The sequence below is a fragment of the Oncorhynchus kisutch genome, linkage group LG13 (genome assembly GCF_002021735.2).
Source record: "Oncorhynchus kisutch isolate 150728-3 linkage group LG13, Okis_V2, whole genome shotgun sequence".
NCBI lineage: Eukaryota > Metazoa > Chordata > Actinopteri > Salmoniformes > Salmonidae > Oncorhynchus > Oncorhynchus kisutch.
This window is the reverse complement of record NC_034186.2, coordinates 31,637,271-31,660,046: the sequence shown is the minus strand read 5'-3', so window position 1 is coordinate 31,660,046 and position 22,776 is coordinate 31,637,271. Positions and strand designations below refer to the sequence as shown.

Below are 22,776 nucleotides of genomic sequence, written 5' to 3'. Positions count from 1 at the left end.
CCAGACAAAGTGTCTAAGCTCCCTGAATCTCCATTCACACAGTAGTCCACAGAGTGACCAAACAAAGCATTGTTTGGGATGTCATTATAGAGACGTTTGATTGAGCTTGGAAAAGGTTATGTCTGCCCAGCTGTCCTGCCCTGCGCGGGTATGCGGAAGGTTTTGCATGGTTGTCATGTTTTCAGAGCACCAGTGCATTTCACTGTCAGTCTACACCTGTTGTTTACGAAGCATGTGACAAATGTTATTTTATTTTATTTGCTGTGATTCCTCCACAGAGTGGGTGGGTGACCAACAGGCCGTGCTGTGATTCCTCCACAGAGTGGGTGGGTGACCAACAGGCCGTGCTGTGATTCCTCCACAGAGTGGGTGGGTGACCAACAGGCCGTGCTGTGATTCCTCCACAGAGTGGGTGACCAACAGGCCGTGCTGTGATTCCTCCACAGAGTGGGTGACCAACAGGCCGTGCTGTGATTCCTCCACAGAGTGGGTGGGTGACCAACAGGCCGTGCTGTGATTCCTCCACAGAGTGGGTGGGTGACCAACAGGCCGTGCTGTGATTCCTCCACAGAGTGGGTGGGTGACCAACAGGCCGTGCTGTGATTCCTCCACAGAGTGGGTGGGTGACCAACAGGCCGTGCTGTGATTCCTCCACAGAGTGGGTGGGTGACCAACAGGCCGTGCTGTGATTCCTCCACAGAGTGGGTGGGTGACCAACAGGCCGTGCTGTGATTCCTCCACAGAGTGGGTGGGTGACCAACAGGCCGTGCTGTGATTCCTCCACAGAGTGGGTGGGTGACCAACAGGCCGTGCTGTGATTCCTCCACAGAGTGGGTGGGTGACCAACAGGCCGTGCTGTGATTCCTCCACAGAGTGGGTGGGTGACCAACAGGCCGTGCTGTGATTCCTCCACAGAGTGGGTGGGTGACCAACAGGCCGTGCTGTGATTCCTCCACAGAGTGGGTGGGTGACCAACAGGCCGTGCTGTGATTCCTCCACAGAGTGGGTGGGTGACCAACAGGCCGTGCTGTGATTCCTCTACAGGGTGGGTGGGTGACCAACAGGCCGTGCTGTGATTCCTCCACAGAGTGGGTGGGTGACCAACAGGCCGTGCTGTGATTCCTCCACAGAGTGGGTGGGTGACCAACAGGCCGTGCTGTGATTCCTCCACAGAGTGGGTGACCAACAGGCCGTGCTGTGATTCCTCCACAGAGTGGGTGGGTGACCAACAGGCAGCAGGAATGACAGGGCCCTGAATGAAATAAGTGTGCAACTGGATACCCAGTCGTAGCTGTTGGCAACACGGGAACCCCTCCCCTCTCTGCATGCTTTCATTGGGCTAGTCATGTTTCACGGTAAGCCTCTCCCTTCTCTCAGCTCCATCTCTTTATTGAACTATCCTCTTTCACAAAGAGCCAGCGTGTGCCGCCGGCCGCAAAAACAATACCTTATCAAAAATCCTTTGACCCAAGCTAAAATAAGGCTCATGATAAATCATTAAACAGCAGCTGAGTTGTTCCTCCAGAGAGTGTGTGTGCATGTTTGTGTGGCTATTTACCACCACAAACCTATGCTGGCACTAAAACCGCACTCAACGAGCTCATAAGCAAACAAAAAAATGCTCATCCAGAGGCGGCACTCCTAGCGGTGATTTTAATGCAGGGAAACTGAAATCAGTTTAACCAAATTTCTACCAGCATGTCACCTGTGCAAATAAATTCTAGATCACCGTTACTCCACACACAGAGATGCATACAAAGCTCTCCCTCACCATCCATTTGGCAAATCTGACCATAAGTATGTCCTCCTGATTCGTGCTTAAAGTACCAGTGAGGCGCTCAATACAGAAGAGGTCTAGCTAAACTACATGACTAGCTAAACTACAGGACTGTTTCACTTTCACAGACTGGAATATGTTCCGGGATTCATTCGCTGGCATTGAAGAGTTTACCACATTATTCACCGGCTTCATTAATAAGTGCAATGACTACGACGACGCCCCCACAATGTGACCATATGTACATATGCCGATTACAGGCAACATTCGCACTGAACTAAAGGCTAGAGCTGCCACTTTCAAGAAGCGGCCCACTTATAAGAAATCCCTCTACGACCTCCGACAAGCCATCACACAGGTAAAGCATCAATATAGGAGTATGATCGAATCATACTATGCCAGCTGTGACACTCTGTCAGATGTGGCAGGGCTTGCAAGTGATCACGGATTACAGAGGGAAACCCAGCCACGAGCTGCCAAGTTAACACGAGCCTACCAGACGAGCTAAATGCCTTCTATGCTCGCTTCGAGGCACTCAACACTGAACCATGCATGTTCTGTACAACTGTGTGATCACGCTCGCCAAAGCCGACGTGAGTAAGACCTTTAAACAGATTAACATTAACAAGGCTTCAGGGCCATACAGATAACCAGGATGTGTACTCAGAGTATGCGCTGACCAGCTGGCAAGTGTCTTAGCTGATATTTTCAACCTCTCCCTGACACTTTCTGTAATACCTACAGTACATGTTTCAAGCAGACCACCGTAGTCCCTGTGCCCAAGAACACCAAGGTAAGCTTTCTAAATTACTATCGTCCCATAGCACTCACAACTGTAGTCATGGAATGCTTTGAAAGGCTGGTCATAGCTCACATCAACACCATCATCCCAGACACCCTGGGCCCAATCCAGTTCGCATACCGCCCCAACAGATCCACAGATGACGCAATCTCTATTCTCTACTCCACACTGCTCTCTCCCACCTTGACAAGAGGGACATCTATGTGAGAATACTGTTCATTGACTAAAGCTCATCACTAAGCTAAGGACCCTGGGACTGAACCCCTCCTTCTGGAAGTTAATCCTGGATTTCTTGACCGGCCACCCCCAGGTGGTGAGGGAGGGCAATACCACATCCGCCATGCTGTCCCTCAACACGGAGGCCATTCAGAGGTGTGTGCCTAGTCCCCTCCTTTACTACCTGTTCAACAAACATCATTAAGTTGCTGATGACGGTGGTGAGACAGCCTATAGGGAGAAGGTCAGAGACCTGGCAGTGTGGTGCCCTGACAAAAACCTCTCCGTCAATGTCAGCAAGACAAAAAAGCTGATCGTCAACAAGACAAAGAAGCTGAGATAAAGGGCCGAGAATGCCCCCATTCACATCAACTGCACTGTAGTGGAGTGGGTCGAGAGCTTCAAGTTCCTCTGTGTCCACATCACTAAGGATCTATCATGGTCCAAACACACCAACACAGTCGTGAAGAGGGTACGACAACACCTCTTCCCCCTCAGGAGGCTGAAAAGGCTTGGCATGGGCCCTCAGATCCTCAAAAAGTTCTGCAGCTACACCATTGAGAGCATCTTCACTGGCTGCATCACTGCTTGGTATGGCAACTGCTCGGCATCCGACCGCAAAGCGCTAAAGAGAGCAGTGCATACGGCCCAGTAGATCACTGGGGCCGAGCTCCCTGCCATCCAGGACCTCTATACCAGGCCGTGTCAAAGGAAAGCTTTAGAAATTGTCAAAGACTCCAGCCACCCAAGTCATAGATTGTTCTTTCTGCTACTGCATGGCACGCAGTACCGATGCACCAAGTCTGGAACCAAGAGGACCCTGAACAGCTTCTACCCTCAAGCCATAAGATTGCTAAGTGGTTAGTTTACGGTCGGGGCGGCAGGGTAGCCTAGTGGTTAGAGCGTTGGACTAGTAACCGAAAGGTTGCAAGTTCAAATCCCCGAGCTGACAAGGTACAAAATCTGTCGTTCTGCCCCTGAACAGGCAGTTAACCCACTGTTCCTAGGCCGCCATTGAAAATAAGAATTTGTTCTTAACTGACTTGCCTAGTAAAATAAAGGTAAAATAAAAAAAAGTTAAATAGTTAACCAAATATCTACCCAGACTATCTGCATTGACCCTTTTTGCACGAACTTTTTTGACTCATCACATATGCTGCTGTTACTGTTTATTATCTATTCTGTTGCCTAGTCACTTTATTATATTGAGGTAGATGTACTGCCTCGTACCCCTGCACATTGACGCTGTGTACATTATATATTCAAGTTACTTATTGTGTATTTTTTATTACTTTTCTGTTATTTCTCTATTTTCTTTCTCTCTGCATTGTTGGGAAGGGCTCGTAAGTAAGCATTTCACTGTCAATTTACATCTGTTTGTTACGAAACATGTAACAGAAAATGTGATTTGATTTATTTTTGTATGTGTCTGTGTGTGTTACCTGTCTGGGAATGGCTCCATGGTACCAGGCGTGGCTGCATGGCTCCTCACTGGCCATTTTCAGCTCTTCCTCCAACTCTTTGCGTAGTTTCTCCGGCGGGCCCTCCATTATGTACTTGTCCCTGGAGAACTGCACATAGACAGGAACAACAGCTTCTTTCAGTACTGGGATCCTCACAGACATGGATGCGCACTGCACTGGCTGTCTGCTCCTGTCTGTGTGGTAAACCTTTTAAATGTAACTCTCCCTCTACTGTATCTACCTCTCACACGTTCTCTTTCTCTTTCTCTTTCTTTTTCTCTCTCCCTCTCCTTCTCTCTGTGTAAGCAATGTGTCATACATGGCTCTCCTCCCCTCTTTGTGTTCTGGGCTGTAATTTCCCAGAGCCACACCATGCCGAAGGCTGCAATTGGCGAGGGCTATACCTGCCTCTGCTTTGACTGCTGTGTCATATCCTGGTCTCGTTGCCACGCCCCTCTGCCCCGCCCCAGCGAGAGGCCTCAGGGCAGAACACAACAAAACACACCTACCTCTACCTCCCTCACCTGACTGCTGTGACACACTCACTCATATAGAGTGCAGTGTGTATACAACCAATAAAATGTTATTTTATTTGACAGAGTCCAGTATGCCGGGCTGTGACACACTATGATTTACAAAACCTATCCTCCTTCACAATCATAAGACTTCCCCTACACACTCTTTTTTTACCTTCATTTAACTAGGCAAGTCAGTTATTTTCAATGACGGCCTAGGAACAGTGGTTTAACTGCCTTATTCAGGGGCAGAACGACAGATTTTTACCTTGGCAGCTCGGGGATTCAATCTGGCAACCTTTCGGTTACTAGTCCAACGCTCCAACCACTAGGCTAGCTGCATGTCCTGCCTTGAGTTTTGTAAACACATTACAAAAGGGATTGGTCTGTTGTTGTGCAACCTCTGTCTGCCCGCAATATACCAGTATCTATGTCGATAAATGATCAGAGTAATACTGAAATTTCCCTCCTGTGGCGCCACTCGTGGGATTAAACCGAGCTTCAGTTTTCTACTTCATTAACTAGAGGTCCAGTAGACCCAGCCAGAACAACACACTCCATAATGTTTTATAATTGTGTTGCTCTTTAAACAAACCCCCTGGAGATGGCAGGCAGGATTAGACTCTGGAGGAAATTACTGTAGCCATTGTGTTATTTTAGATGTTGGCACCAAACCTGCAACTTTCCAAAACACAATCTGAGGATTACTAGGGGCTGCCAAGACCTGGTTCATAAAGAGATGGAGAGGTAGAGGAGGTTGTGGGAGGAGGGAGTTGATTGGCTATTCAGCATTGACCCTAAGGGTGAGCGATGACCAGTAGGATTATTGTGTTACATCAACTCAATACCTTTCTCTAGTGACCAATATTATACTTGGTTTTCTAATAAATTGTTGTTTGTGTACAACCTCTGCATTAACCTTACTTGCCTAGTGACATCTTTGTCCCTGCACACTACAACAATGATCTTTATGGGAATATTGACAATACAGATGAACATTGATCAACAACAAGGATGTAATATGACAATGGCCTTCGGGACAGAAACTCTTCACAGCTGTATTTTTCCCTTTAAGGGACTGGGACAGGACAGGAACATATAGTATCATATACCCATTTGTCCCCTTCTAAAATAGCATGAGGCCTTCTTGACATTGGCTAACTGTTAGGAATGTTCAGAATGCACAGTGTTTTGCCACTTCCAGAAGCAGTGACGCGGTATTGTGCCGAGCTTAACAGGCTATTTGTTTCCACTGTTTAACCCACGGCTAAATATGTTAGACTGCGTTCACCTTCGACCCCAGAGAGAACATCCGGAAGGACTGTAAATTTGAGTTTTCTGTTGTGGCCGACAGAATTATATGCCAAATAAAACTGAAGTAAGGCTCCAGGAAATGGTGTTTTATTTTTGCGGGTGGAGGGGGTAAGCATTGGAAACTCAAGCTTGAGGTAATATGGAGCTATTTATTTTAGCAGTGTTGTTCCATGTCAATTCAGCAAGCCATGACACCCAACATCCCAGATTGCTATGAAATAATTTCTGTAGTTTGAAACAGATAAGATTAGCATTCCTGAACATTATTCTGTTGAAGTATAATTTGATCTCTGAGAAATTTTGCTAATTCATTGCACCCAAATTTGCCATTTATAGGATTCATATAATATTCAATACATATAGTACCTAACATCTGATTTGGACCAAACGTGTTTCTAACAATGAGTAAGAGATGAAGAATCCAAAGAAATTGTCAAATGCCACCCACAGACCCCACACGCTAATTCCACCCTAGCAAGAGTAAACAGTATCAGTTCCCTATGTATGACCAGTAGTATGGAGCTGCGGCTCAGAATATTATTTCTTCATCCTATGTAACGTATTCTCAGTGAATTTGGTGATGTTTTCTTTCCCTATTCAGAGGAATTATTCAGTGAAGTTGTTAGGTTTATGTCTCATCCTACATCCACCAGGTTCTGATAACATTTGGTTGAAATATAATTTTAACAGGAATGCTAATCTTATCCGTTTCTAACAACATCAACAATTCTAGAACAATCTGAGATGGTGGGTGTTAATCCTCTTTCTTGTGCTTTTTGAGGTGGAACGACCTAGCAGAGAGCTAATTAAGTGGACTGAATCACTGTCAGCTATGGGCTGCTGCTACTGTTTAATATCTGTATATATATATATTTAGTCTGTCTGTTCCATTGGAGAGACAGTGGACCTGCTGCTCATCAGATTAAAATAGGTTTTATATGTTTCAAAGACTATTGAAAAGATAGTCTAGGGTTAAACTTCCTCTAGTGAGGCTATGGGTGTCTGTGCCTGAGACTCTCCACGAGAGAAGATGAGAGAGCCTCATATTGAAGCATAAGCCTATCCATATGCATAGCCTGCATGCTAAACTTAGATTGGTGGGAAATGTATGCAAGGAAAAGTCTTGTAAATGTCATGACAGTAGTAGTGAATATTCTTCTTACACTGCATCCTTCGCTGGCAGGCCGTCTCTCTCACTCTGCTTTACTGTGGAAGTGTACACATGCTTGCACAGACACACACAAATATACCCTGGGAGAGGGGGGCTGTCAACAACCTGTCAGCCATGTGTGATTCCTGCACGGCCCAACGCTCCCCAAGAAACGGCCCACTAGCCCTGGGGAAGCTGAGGATCGAGAGAGCTGGCATCTCACAAACACATTCAAGCTGAGCCAGAGTCAGATATTCTATATCCTCGAAAGCTATAAGCCTAGAAGTCAAAACTAATGATAGAATTATCCATAGTGGTTGAAACAAGCTTAGCCTCATCACAGCAGTAAAGCAGTGTGAAGAGTCTGTTTAAGCTAGAGATATATTTTTTTTAATGGACTGCGTCTCCATCCACTGCATCCACCACTTTCCACCTCTGCGTTGGAAGGAGGCAGAGCTACAGCGATGTTTGTCAGACCAGGAGACACCCCTAAAAGCTGTCTTCTCACAAAAACTTCTGTAGTGTACGAACCATTTGGGCAACAAACTAATATGATCCCTCTATGGAAAGATGAGACTCTCACGAACATGATGACGTTCTATGTTTTGCAAGCATCACGGGACTCGTATGAAGTCGGTACTGCCGATCTGACAACTTCTGTCTCTAGTGTCCGAACAGTTTGGGCTACACACTACAATAATATGACCGCATCATCATCGAAAGGTGGTATTTTTTATATTTGATATTTTTCAAAGTAGCCACCCTTTGCCTTGATGACAGCTTTGCATACTCTTGGCAATGGTGATTGCGTCATCGGTGGATCTGTTGGGGCGCTGTTCACCTGGACAAGAGGAAAACCTATGTGAGAATGCTGTTCTACGACTACAGCTCTGCTTTCAACACCATAGTGCCCTCCAAACTCGTCACTAAGTTCAGGGTCCTGGGTCTGAACTCTGTGCAACTGGGTCCTAGACTTCCTGACGGGCCGACCCCAGTTGGAGAGGGTAGGCAGCAACACCTCCGCCACGCTGATCCTCAACATGGGGGCCCCCCTGTACTCCCCTGTGCTCAGCCCGTCCTGTACTCCCTGTTCACCCATGACTGCATGGATACGCAAGACTATAACTCAGTCATCAAGTTTGCTGACAACACGACAGTGGTAGGCCTGACAATGATGAGACAGCCTACAAGAAGGAGGTTAGAGCTGTGGCGGAGTGGTGCCAGGAAGTAACCTCTCTTTCAGCGTAAAAAACAACTAAGGAGCTGATCGTGGACTGCAGGAGACAGAAGAGGGAGCACCACCCCATCCACAACGACGGGGCCTCGCAAACGTCTATGGATGCACCATTGAGAGCAAGCATTCTGTCGGGCTGCATTACAGTTTGGTATAGCAACTGTGCCACCCTCAATAGCATGGGCAGGGTTTTCGAGTAACAGATTACATGTAATGGATTACAAAAAAACTGTAATCTGTTACGTTACCAACAAAAAGATTGTAATCAAATTACAGATACTTTAGAAAAACTAGATTACTTCTAGGATTACTTTTAAATTCATAAAGGATGGTTGCGGAAAAAATAGTTGACACCTTTGTTTTCTCAATGACATTCAAATCAGCATTCAATAAAGGCGCAAATTTAAGTTTGCTTCGCCTGAGTGAGTCTGATTAGAAGTCACTGACCACTATGATGACACACAATATGCTTTTGATGGATTGCGGGAAAAGAGCATAAATGGGCTTTTGTAGGCTACAGACCAGGCTATGTCTTCCAATGGTGTGACTAATGTCGGTATACAAAGATTATCCAACTTGAAGAAACGCCTAGAGGTAAGGACGACCGCGGTAGTCTAGCCTACGTGGTGATATTATTATTGATATCTACATAGCACATTGATGTGAATCACACTACTGCTCTCTCATTTAGGTATTTGCGGCTTACATATTGTAGTTGTTGTGGATGTCTGTTCACAAATGTATATGTATATTTTAAACCAACAATGGTGGAATTGAAGAAGTTTAAGCTGCCTATCAATCTTTTTTTATGTCCATAGGCCTAGCAGACACATGTTCAAACTCACACACTTTTAATAGACTTAAACAGTTGCAAGTTATAGATATATCAAAGTGTCACCAACGTAAACAATAGGCCTATAGCAAATGCAATATATGGCATACATTTTTCACATGCAAATAACACTTTTCGGTAGTGCTCAAAGCACGCCATTCCATGTGAGCAACATTGTTTTTCGGTATATAGAGTCATTGAACGCTGGTTACATCGTATTCTGTAAATATACTGTTGTTTACTCACTGTGTATGTATATACTGTATTCTCAACATAGCTCATCCTAATATACCTACTGCTCTACATACTATTTTCTTTTCCAGATGATATACTGTCTATACACACCGCATATTTATGTCCTTTGGATTGTTATTTCTTGATGTCTTGTTTTGATGTTTTTGATTAGTCACGTATTTCTCTTGTATGTGCGTGACATTATACTGCAGTGTTGGAAATGTAACCCGCACTTCACTATAACACCTGCTAATCTGTGTACGCGACCAATAAACTTTGATTTGATATTGATGCCATCCAGTGAGAATAGAGAATAGGATAACAATACAGGCCAGTATGGTATTTTACCAGAACCAACCAGAATCATATCTATGGCTCGGGCATTAGCCTCTGTCACAGGCTTTGAGGCATCAACATGTCTTTGTCACATGACCCAGTACCATATATGTTATTCCCATGGATGCTTTGGCGTGTACCCCCAGATGGTACAACAGGAACTAAGTAATGAAGAGTATAATAAGACATTGACCGCCTAAAAAAAACAGTCAGTCTACTGCTTCAAATATCTTTCATCTGGACAGACCTGAATAGTGTGCAATGCAATATTACATAGAATACCACAGCACAACATGGCCCTGAAATACCACAGCACAACATGGCCCTGAAATACCACAGCACAACATGGCCCTGAAATACCACAGCACCACATGGCCTTGCAATACCACAGAAAAGGAAGCAAACATAGCCTATGGCCACTATGTCAATGATGTAATGTAAATCCTAAAAAATCTCACTGAAATAAAAAATGAAGTAGCTATAACTCATAAAGCGGTGAAAGTTTTGCCCAGTATGGAAAAGTTCTCATCCTTCCATCTCCACCCATTGGGTATTTATACATGTCATGTATATATAGAGACTTACAATCCCAGGCCCAAGCAGGGGAGCACAGCCTGAAATAACCACTGAGGGCACTGGCATTGTAGGCAGGCAGGGCAGGCAGGCAGGCATACTCTCTCCATGTTGTCAACAGTCTGTAGACCCAGCCAACACCCTTAAGCCACAGAATTACAGTGACCAGACACTCCATACCCAGACAGCAGCCTGGGAAAAGTATCTTTCCAGGAGCTGTTTGTCTTTGCTTCTGTCTTTCCTTTTTTCAATTCATGACATAATACTACCAAAGACCTTCAACCTCCATTCACACTCACAGAGATCCTTCTCTCCCTCCCCTCAACACTTAGCCCAGTTGAATTAAGGACGTTTTATAGCGGTATGGGGAACTTGACGCCAACTGAACACAGGAGGTTGGTGGCATCTTAATTGGGGAGGACGGGCTCATGGTAATGGCTTGAGTGGAATCAGTGGAATGGTATCGAATACATCAACCACATGGTTTCCATGTGTTTGTTGCCATACCATTCGCTCCGTTCCAGTGATTATTATAAGCTGTCCTCCCCTCAGCAGCCTCCACTGCAACTGAAGTAGATTTTCTTGGCATCTCGTGGCTTTTCAACAGCACTGATGAACCACTTTACGACGTTGAAGAATTACAGCAGGCCCTGGTTCACATAGCTGTCCAATGAGGAAATCAACTCTTAACCTGAGTTTAAAAATAGCTCTGGTATAATTACTCCTGAGGAGCCTGATGATACGATGGACATAGTTAATCCCTCCATCAGGGTAACTACATGATTCCATTTCTGTTAGTCACATGTCTGTGGAACTTGTTCAGTTTATGTCTCAGTTGTTAAATCTTACGTTCATACAAATATTTACACATTAAATTTGCTGAAAAGAAACGCAGTTGACAGTGAGAGGACATTTCTTTTTTTGCTGAGTTTATATTAGCCCACACAGGTACAAGGATGCACTTTCATGCTAGGTTTAGGAGCTCATATTGAAGCTTATAGAGGCCCCAACTGATGTATGGAACCATCTTAAAATGATCTACTTTGGTTTAGATACAAGCATCATGAAACCTATAACACAAATTAATTTGACTTAGTGATTAGTGATTTTATTTTACCTAACTTGCTTACCACTTTCTCCATGTGGTTTATTCCTTCACAGACTACACAACATTATGATCTCTTCCTAAATATCCGGTCACAGATACATTTTGTGTATGGTTTCCTAGAAACAAGGGTGGCTCAACTTACCCCTTTGGCTCAACTCACTCCCTCTCTCCTATGCCTGCATGTTCACACATTTGCATGACTGATCATGGGGTGGCTTTTTAAAGACCTTCTCTTTACTGTCCATGTCATCATCGTGGAAAGCACCCATCCATGTTAGACGGACTCTCAATCATGACTGCATCGAGTGCATATCTCTGGCTGGGCTTCATCACATTACCCTGCCTCCATTCCCTAAGACAGTTAAGTGGTGTTACTGTCATCTTCATCCAAATTGCTAGCTTAAAGACACAACCTCCAGTAGGATACAGAGCCAAACACAGTGGGATAGTTGCAGAAGTGCCATCCTTACAGATGAATATGGGACACAGTCATTTGTTTGTTTTGAGGGCATGGCTGTGAGTTACTGGACATGGTTCAGGTTCATTGTGTGATTTAATGACTTGAGGAAATGGGGATGTGTTTAGTGGGTTCTCCTCAGAGAGCTGGCCCCTCCAGCTCTTGCTCCAGATGATGTGAACTGCAGCGGTTCGTCAGAAGTAAATCTCTCTGGGTTAAAACCAGGGGTTGTAACCAAAATGATTTTCCAATCATTTTGTTCTGAACAGAACCATACTTTCTTTTGTTCCGTTCCACTGTTCCGACCAGCAAAATCAAGTTCTGAACTGGTTCAAATCCCCCAAAAAGTACCGGTTTAAATTGTTCCTTTATAAACCTCTGAAATCATTTATTTTCTTTTACATTTAGCTCGACATTGAATTACTTCACCAATCATGCGGTACGGATGTAGCAGCTTGCTATGGAGCTGGCAGGCTATAGCTCAATGAGTTGCTTACATGTGTGATGGAAAGACAAGTGTAGGGTGCAAGATGAGTGCGAGAGGGTGGAAGAAGAGGCTTTGCTTAAAGTGCTGGGCATCTTGTGATGACATGCATTATCTGAATTAGGCCCACGGAATTATACCTACGGAGGAGTGGCTTCTATGGAGGGACTTTGAATTCCTTTGAACTTTAACGTTGACTTAGCTCTGGACCAGAGAGGCTAGCTAGCTAACAAGCTTGTGTGTGCAGAGCGGCACCAGAATTAAAAACACATCTTACCTATTTGTAGTTAATAAATCCAATATGAAATGTGATAACTGTAGTATCCCTAACTAGAATTTAAAAGTGAATACATTCTAATAAAAATATCTTTTAAATCATGCTTGTATTATCAGTAGGGCTGAGAATGACGCTGCAGTGGACAGCAGCTGTTTTACAGGCAACTGACCAATTCTGCTATCTTGTGTTTTGTTGCACTGTTGTTAACTTTTTTTTGTATGTACATAATGTTTCCACCATCATTTCCTGTGACAGAAAAGAGTTCTGGACATCAGAACAGTGATCACCAACCTCGACTGGAATGAACTGGATTTCTACTTCAACGAGTCGGAGGCGCAGGACATACTGCTCACCCCAGACCAGAGAGGCCGACGTATGGGCACCTTAACAAAACTACGTTGGCGAGTACATAAACCACCTCTACCTTCAGTTCTATTAGCGAATGTACAATCACTGGAAAACAAACTGGACGACCTCCGTTCGAGACTATTCTATCAACGGGACCTGAAAAACTGTAAAATCCTATGTTTCTCAGAGTCGTGGCTGGAAAAGGACATGGATAATATACAACTAGCTGGTTTTTCTATGCATCAGTAGGACAAAACGGCATGAAGGATAAGATGTAGACCAGGTATTCCCAAACTGAGATACGTGCCATCAGGGGTACACCAAATAAAAATGTGATTCACAATTTTAAAAATACCAGTATTTTCAAACCGTCCATTTATATTTTCCAACGGGGCTATACAGGTTTTTTTCTCACCTGAGTAGCCTCGTTTCACTGCCAAAAATAAAATTAAACCAGTGTTCAGCGAAAAAACAACACAATGTCAAATAAAGGTAGCCTGGTCAAATAATTTACATCCAATCACATTACCTGTTACTCTCCCACAGGAGAGAGTCACATTACCTGTTACTCTCCCGCACTCTACCACTAATGGTCCGTAAGTAGCCAAACGTAGCTGCTGCTCATGTTGGTCTCTGTACTGATGGCTCAAAAGCCATGACAGGGAGACCTAGGGAAGTAGTAACGCTCGTGCAAGCAGTTGCTCCCGATGCCACTTGGGTACACTGCAACATCCATCGATAAGCTCTTGCTGCCAAGGGAATGCCTGACAGCTTGAAAGACGTTTTGGACACTACAGTGAAAATGGTTCACTTGGTTAAAGCAAGGCCCCTGAACTCTTGTGTTATTTCTGCACTCTGCAATGATATGGGCAGCAACCATGGAACGCTTTTACAACATAAAGAGGTCTGTTGGTTTTCAAGGGGCAAAGTATTGACACGTTTTTTTAAATTGAGAGACGAGCTTAAAGTTTTCTTTATTGACCATCATTTTCACTTGTCTGACTGCTTGCATGATGATGAGTTTCTCACACGACTGGCCTATCTCGGTGATGGTTTTTTGGCTTATCTGGGCGATGTTTTTTCTCTCCTGAATGATCTGAATCTAGGATTACAGGGACTCTCCGCAACTATATTCATTGTGCGGGACACAATTGAGGCTATTGAGGCTACGATTAAGAAGTTGGAGCTCTTTGTCTGCATTAACAAGGACAACACACAGGTCTTTCCATCATTGTATGATTTTTTTGTGTGCAAATGAACTCAAGCTTACGTCAAATGTGATATAGTGAAGCACCTGAGTGAGTTGGGTGTGCAAATAAGCAGGTACTTTCCCAAAACGGATGACACAAACAACTGGATTCATTATCCATTTCATGCCTTGCCTCCAGTCCACTTAATGATATCTGAACAAGAGATCCTCACCGAAATTGCAACAAGCGGTTCTGTGAAAATGTAATTTATTCAGAAGCCACTGCCAGATTTCTGGATTGGGCTGCGCTCAGAGTATCCTGCCTCTGCAAATTGCGCAGTTAAGACACTGATGCCCTTTGCAACCACATACCTATGTGAGAGTGGTTTCTCGGTCCTCACTAGCATGAAAAGTAAATACAGGCACCGAATGTGTGTGTATAATGATTTAAGACAGACTCTCTCCAATACAACCCAACAAACATTGCAGAGTTATGTGCATCCTTTCAAGCACACCCTTCTCATTAACCTGTAGCGAATTATTCACAATTTTCGATTAACAAATAAGGTTTTATATGTAAGAGGGTTAAATAAAGAGAAAAATTATTATACAAAATGATGGCAAAAACAACATTTGAGAGTGCGCTGACCATGGTGCTAGAGGGGGTATGCAGCTGGAGGTTGAATGTTTGAAGGGGTACGGGACTGTGAAAACTTTGGGAACCACTGGTGTAGGCCAAACTATTTACCAAGAGAGTTTACACCTATATTTTTTGTAGCTCTATGTAGTCTATTTACAACCATAAACCAATGCTGGCACTAAGACCTCACTAAATGAGCTGTATACACCATAACTAAAAAAGAACACACTCATCCAGAGCCGGCTCTCCTAGTAGCCTGTGATTTTAATGAAAGGAAACTGAAATCCATTTTATCTCATTTCTACCAGCATGACACCTGTGCAACTAGAAACTAGGTAATCTTTACTCCACACACAGAAATGCATACAAAGCTCTCCCTTGTCCTCTCTTTGGTAAATCTGACCATAACTCTATCCTCCTGATTCCTGCTTACAAGCAAAAACTCAAAACAGGAAATACCAGTGACGTGTCCAATACGGAAGTGATCCGGTGAAGCGGATGCTAAGCTACAGGACTGTTCCGCTAGCACAGACTGGAATACGTTCCGGGATTCATCCGATAGCATTAAGGAATTTACTACATCAGTCACCAGCTTCATTAATAAGTGCATCGATGACGTCGTCCCCACAGTGACCATACATATATATCCCAATCAGAAGCCATGAATTACAGGAAACAACCACACTGAGCCAGCCACAGCTGCCTAGCGACAAAAGCCTACTCTCACTTCAAGGCAAGCAGCACTGAATCATGCATGAGAGCACCAGCTGTTCCGGATGACTGTGTGATCACGCTCGCCATAGCTGGTGTGAGTAAGACCTTTAAACAGGTTAAAATTCACAAGGCTGCACGGACAGACAGATTACCAGGATGCGTACTCAGAGCATGTGCTGACCAGCTGGCAAGTGTCCTATATGTTACCTATATGTTTCAAGCAGACCACCATAGGTTACTATGGGCACAGGGACTATCTAAATGAATAATCTGTGATGAAAGGCTTTGAAAGGTTGGTCATGGCTCACATCAACACCATTACCCCAGACACCCTGGACCCACTCCAATTTGCATACCACCCCAACAGTTCCACACATAGCACAATCTCTATTGCACACTGTCCTTTCCCACCTCACAGAGGAACACCTATGTGAGAATGCTGTTCATTGACTACAACTCAGCTTTCAACATCATAGTGCCCTCCAAGCTCTTTACTAAGATAAAGACCCTGGGACTGAACACCTCCCTCTGCAACTGGATCCTGGACTTCCTGATGGGCTGCTGCCAGGTGGTGAGGGTGGGCAACAACACATCCACCACGCTGACCCTCAACACAGGGGCCCCTCAGAGGTGCATGCTTAGTCCCCTCCTGTTGTCCCTATTCACCTATGACTGAGTGACCACGCACGACTCCAACACCATTATTAAGTTTGCTGACGGCACGCCGGTGGTAGGCCTGAACACAAACGGCAATGAGACTATAGGGAGAAGGTCCAGAGACCTAGCAGTGTGGTTCCAGAACAACAACCTTTCCCTCAACATCAGCAAGACAAAGAAGCTGATCGATAACAACAGGAATCAAAGGGCAGAGCACAGATCCCCATTCACACTTATCCCACCAGACATGCCACCAGGGGTATTTTCACAGTCCCCAAATCCAGAGCAAATTCAAGAAAGCATACAGTATTATATATAGCCCTAATTGCATGGAACTTCCTTCCATCACATATTGCTCAGATAAACAGCAAACCTGGTTTCAAAAAACAGATGAAGCAACACCTCGAGGCACAACGCCTCTCCCCTATTTGACCTAGATAGTTTGTGTGTATGCATAAATACGTGTGCATTTACAAAAATGTTTTATGTAGTTCTGTCTTTGAGCTATTCTTGTCTGTTGATGTTCTGCATTATGTCATTCTGTATTGTGTTTCGTGTTTTGTGTGGACCCCAGGAAGAGTAGCTGCTGCTTTTGCAACAGATAATGGGGATCCTAATAAAATACCAAATACATTAACAGAGCTGTAGTGGAGTAGGTCAAGAGCTTCAAGTTTCTCTGTGTCCACATCACTAAGGATCTATCATGGTCCACACACACAGTCATGAAGAGGGCATGACAACGCCTCTTCCCCCTCAGGAGACTGAAAAGATTTGGCATGGGCCCCCAGATCCTCAAAATGTTATACAGCTGCACCATTAAGAGCATATTGACTGGCTGCATAACCTCTTGGTATGGCAGCTGCTTGGCATCTGACTGCAAGGCGCTACAGAGGGTAGTGCATACGGCCCAGTACATCACTGGGGCCAAGCTCCCTACAATCCAGGACCTCTATACCAGGCGATTTCAGACAAAGACCCTAAAAAGACTCCAGCCACCCAAGTCATAGTGTTCTCTCTCTGTTACTGCACAGCAAGCGGTACTGATAAACAAAGTCTGAAACCAACAGGGCCCTGATCATCTTCTACCCCCAAGCCATATGACTGCTAAATAGTTAGTCAAATATTTAACCAAAAAGCTACCTGGGCTACCTGCATTGACCTTTTTTGCACTAACTTTTTTGACTCATTACATACGCTGCTGCTACTGTTTATTATATGTCACTTTAGTCCTAGTTATATGTACATATCTACCTCAATTACCTCGTACCCCTGCACAGGGACTTGAATCTGGTATCCTGTGTATGTAGCCAAGTTATCTTTACTCATTGTGTATTTATTATTACTTTTATTATTACTTGCTCTACTTTTCTATTATTTCTCTGTTTCCTTTCTCTGCATTGTTGGGAAGGGAAGGGCCTTTTAGTAAGCATGGCATTGTTAGTCTACACCTGTTGTGTATGAAGCATGTGACAAAAACAATTTTATTTGAGTAGGTTACAGCTATGCTTCGGAGGGGAAGGGGCTGGTAGCCTACACATACACACCTGGAAAAGATTTTCAGCTGGCAGGCAGATGCTGGAAAAAGTTTCTGATTCACATAGGGAGGGCTTTGCATAGGCGCTTTGTTGCGTTTTTTGTGGGACTGGAAAAAAATGCCCGGAACATTAAAGAACGTTATTAACCGGTTCCCATGCTTTTAAATAACTGTTCTGTTCTGGAACTTTACAGATCACTTTTGTTCCCGGTTCTCGTTCTATTCCTTGAAAATGTTTGTTATTTTCCGTTTTTGGGTTCTGTTCCCTGAACCACTTCCAACCCCTGGTTTTAACCGGGTTCTGGCTTACTATGGACCTCTGAGCTTTGTCTTTGAGATTATGATTATGAACCGCCATGACCTTGCCCCATATTAATCTCTGTGAGTATGAATGATTTCTCAGAATAAAATAGAATATATACAGAAGAAAAATACAAACGCAACATGCAACAATTTCAACAATTTTATTAAGTTACAGTTCCTATAAGGAAATCAGTCAATTGAAATAAATTAATTAGGCCCTAATCTATGTATTTCACATGACTGGGCGCCAGCCATGGGTGGGCCTGGGAGGGCATAGGCCCACCCACTTGTGAGCCAGGCCAGCCAATCAGAATTAGAATTTCTTTCCCACAAAAGGGCTTTATTGCAGACAGAAATATTCATCAGTTGTCAAAGAGTCTGGTCTCAGACCAGGCTCAGTGGACCCTACAGTCAGGCTCCTATTAAGCTTTTGATCACGCGGCCATGTTCCGGGTTGCCGCTGAAAATAACATTGACTTATACACTGACACGATGAGAGGAGGACACCATCAGTCCCAGAGGTTAAGGAAGATAGGGGGTAGTTAATGGTCTTTCATGGCCTTTCTATCACTCATCTGTGATTTGATGCGTGGGCTCACCCTTCCTGTGTAGGGGTAAAGTGATAGGTCCATCAGGGCATCCTATCTCTGTCTGAGGCCCCTCAGGAGACCTACTGCAGTCCACTGACCATCCATTATCCCCCTCTCCTGTTTATGACTACTGGGCTCCATGGCTCCATAGCCCTGTTCATCTACATCAACATATTGGTAATATGATGCCCAGTAGCAGGACAAAACCACACAGGAAAGCATGGGAAGTGATGGATATGGAGGAGGCCCTGAGCTGCTTTGAACTCATCCTTAATGCCCACATTTCTCCGAAGCTGCATGGTTCTGATCGGTGGTCTAACTTATCACTATCTAAAAGATTAAAGCTTCCTTCACAGAGTTTTTTTGGCCATTTGAAAGACCTTATTGTTTAGATAGAGTAGAATAATATGTGCTTTTGAGTCCACCTTAGCTGCGTTAAATCAGCACCTTCCTGGGGCTTTTCTCTTAACTCCGCCCCACTTCCCCAAAGCGCACCACTCAGGGCTCCACTCTGGCCCCAGCTCAGCGCTGGCATCCTGGGGAGGGAACCAAGGCAGCTGGTTCACTGGAGACGCGGGGTGGTCATCTTTAATGTTTCCTCAAGCGCACAGCAGTTGAACTACAGAGAGAACAGGCTTAACCCCATGGTACGGAGGAGCTGGAGGCTCCCTGGCTGAAACAGAGAGAGCTGAGGAGTACACAACGAAAAAATACCTAAGGGATAGAAAGAAAGAGAACAAGAGAAAGAAAGAAAGATAAACAGGAAAATAGAGAAATAACAGGATTGAGAAGATAGGGAATTGTTGGTCAGACAGCAGCAGGCTTAATTGAAGCGAGAGAGTAAGTTGTCAGAGATTTGACACACACCTGTCTGTAATGACGTTAGGTACTAATAGTGATGGACGGGCTTCAGCCATGCTGTTTGAGCACCTCAGACTGCTTCTGTCAGGGGGCTGATGTGATGACACTCTGCACCTCACTCCCATGCTGTTCTACACAGCTTCAAACCTGTGTGTGTGTGTGTGTGTGTGTGTGTGTGTGTGTGTGTGTGTGTGTGTGTGTGTGTGTGTGTGTGTGTGTGTGTGTGTGTGTGTGTGTGTGTGGTTGGTTCTTTTATCCTTGTGTGGACCTACAATCCCGCAAAGTCCCCACAAAGATAGTTGAAATTCTCTCTCGTGGGGACATTTCCCACATCCCCATGAGGACAAAGGCCATTTTAAGTTTAGGGGTTTGGTTTAAGGTTTGGGTTACAGTTAGGGTCATGGTTAGGGTAAGGGGCTAGTGATTGGTTTAGGGTTAGAAGTTAGGTTTAGGGTTAGGGTTACGTGTTAAGTGTAGGGTTAGGGAAAATAGGATTTTGAACGGAAATAAATTGTAGGTCCCCACGAGGATAGAAGAACATAATGTGTGTTATAATGGGACAGTGCATATTGCATCAGTATAGGGTGTTAATAGAGATGAGTGATGTATGTAAGTGAGCAAGCCTGTTAATCTACACTGGCCTTCTAGAGTGTGTGTGGGCTTTGCACCCTCAGCATACAGATCCTTGGCTCTACATGGTTGTCCTCCACTCCCAGCTGTGCTGCTGAGCTGCCTGGGTCCTTTAATAGTGCTAAGTCTAAAGCTGCAGTTGGGTGTTGTTTTCATGGAGAGGAAATTAGTGAGATGTCTTTCAGTAGTTACAGTAGCTTGGCCTATATCCTCTCACATAGCACAGGCCCCTGTGTAATTCTCCCTCTGTCTGTCTCTCTCTCTCTCTCTCTCTCTCTCTCTCTCTCTCTCTCTCTCTCTCTCTCTCTCCCTCTTCAATGACCCCTTGCACCAGAGCCCAGAGCCCCAACACTGCCCACTGTGTTCCCCCCGTGACCCCCTCCTCCGACCCCCACACACAGACCAGCCTGTCCGAACAACCCCTAGAGCTATTTTAAGCTTGGGCCAAACAAAACAGAGCCCATGTCTTAGCTAGCAGACTTCCCGGACTCTCTGGGGTCCGTTGGGTTCAACTGGCCAGATGCGAGGAATCACAAATTGTGGGCTATTTTGGGGGGAAATATCTCCCCTTAAGATGATGATGGGGCGGCAGGGTAGCCTAGTGGTTAGAGCATTGGACTAGTAACCGGAAGGTTGCAAGTTCAAACCCCTGAGCTGACAAGGTACAAATCTGTCGTTCTGCCCCTGAACAGGCAGTTAACTGTTCCTAGGCCATCATTGAAAATAAGAATTTGTTCTTAACTGACTTGCCTAGTTAAATAAAGGTAAAATAAAATAAAATAAAATAAATAGTCAGATGGATCATAGACTTGTACAAAACATGCCATTCTCCACTATGGGTGATGATGAGAGAGGTTCACAGAAGAAACGAGAGAGAGAATTCAATAGCCCTACCTCCTGCTGATAGATGAGTGTGAGACCGTAGACGATGATGATGATGATGATGGGCCTGATCTCCCTGTGGCTAACACTGATGAGCTTTGGGACAGTAGCCTCCAGGGAAACGTCACTTCAATCTACAAGCTTTTCACTCATATGCAGTTTAGCTGTTGCAGCTATTATTACAACCCACTGTATTAAATAATGTGCATGTACAAAGGATAGCTCTATTACAGAGTACTGTACGGTACAGGGGGTTGTACAAGGGGTTCAGCCAGCCAAGAATAATTATCAGAACTGATAATGGCTATTAATAATGTCAGAATTTTGGTCCATCTCATGACCCCTTAGCCCTTCTGGAGTTACAGGCCCACGTTACTTCCATAAACACGGTTGGGACAGATATAGGGCCTCACTATTTCAAGCCTCACCATCAATTCACTTAATGTCACTGCAACAATTCCCTCTGATGACATAAAAGGCAGAACACTTCAGTGAGACAGAGTAAAAACAAGTCCTACTTTGGACAAAGGAAAGTGAAAAGAGCGTTTAAATAACCCAGCCTAACCTCAAAGACGTAACATAGTAAATGTGAATCTGTAACACTCAAACTAGTATGATATGTTACACTTGGTATGGTTACATAAGACAGAAGGTTGCTTAAGGGGGAGGTTGGACAGGACCCAAATGTGTGGTCGAATCACATCACGGACAACTTTAGCATTTTAGCAACTTTGCAACTACTTAGCATGTTAGCTAACCCTTAACCCTTAACCCTAACCCCTAACCCCAAACCCCTAACCTTAACCTAGCTAACGCTAGCTACAACAAAATGTAATTCATAACATATTGTACAAATCGCAATTCGTAATATATGATATGAATTGCAATTCATAATATATCATACAAATTGTAATTCATAACTTACCATACGAAATGGATGATGGACATCCACAAATTAATATAACCTATCATACTAAATGGAGGGAGACATATTTATATTTACTATGTTACCTCTATTCCTGAGTCCAGGTTGAAAAACACAAGCTAATGGAATGTGAATTCATGCTAACTCAAATACACTGATATTTACAGATGAGATCTCACACATTTATTTGAGTGCAAGGGCACAGTCACACACACACACACACACACACACACACACACACACACACACACACACACACACACACACACACACACACACACACAAAATAACGAATCACCAACACACTTAGCATCACTATCCAGCTCCAGAAAGTCGTCACATGGAGTGGGGTGTCTGGCAGACGTCTTCACTTACTATAATGAAAACAGTCATATATCTAAACAGTATGTCTTGGTTGGGACAATAAAAACCAACTAGCACCCACTGACTAGGCTATTTAAAGCTTTGACTCAGACATATGGGCCAGGCAGCACAGAGCATAGAAAAACACAAAAAGAAAGTAAAAGTCCTCCCTATTCCACATCAGAGAAACAATCCACATGGACCAAGTTAATACACGATAGATTGTGAGAAAAAAAACATGTTAAGCACTCCCACAGTCCACAGAGGACACATTCATCACATCCAAATACCCAGGCTAAAGTAAGGGATCAAGGATAAAGCCTCCTTTTAAAGGAGCAACTGATGATTCATTTAAATTACCATCGGAT

General features: G+C 44.3%; 1 protein-coding gene across 2 annotated transcripts in view; it reads right to left on the bottom strand.

Moving 5' to 3' along the window:
• The window catches only part of bcar3 (BCAR3 adaptor protein, NSP family member), a 63,259-nt gene that overhangs the window by 8,557 nt on the left and 31,926 nt on the right, over positions 1 to 22,776 (bottom strand). For both annotated transcript variants that reach the window (XM_020499105.2, XM_020499106.2), the window contains one exon: positions 4,238 to 4,366. In XM_020499105.2, the coding sequence (XP_020354694.1) occupies positions 4,238 to 4,366 (129 nt within the window). The remainder of the gene's footprint in view (positions 1 to 4,237; positions 4,367 to 22,776) is intronic.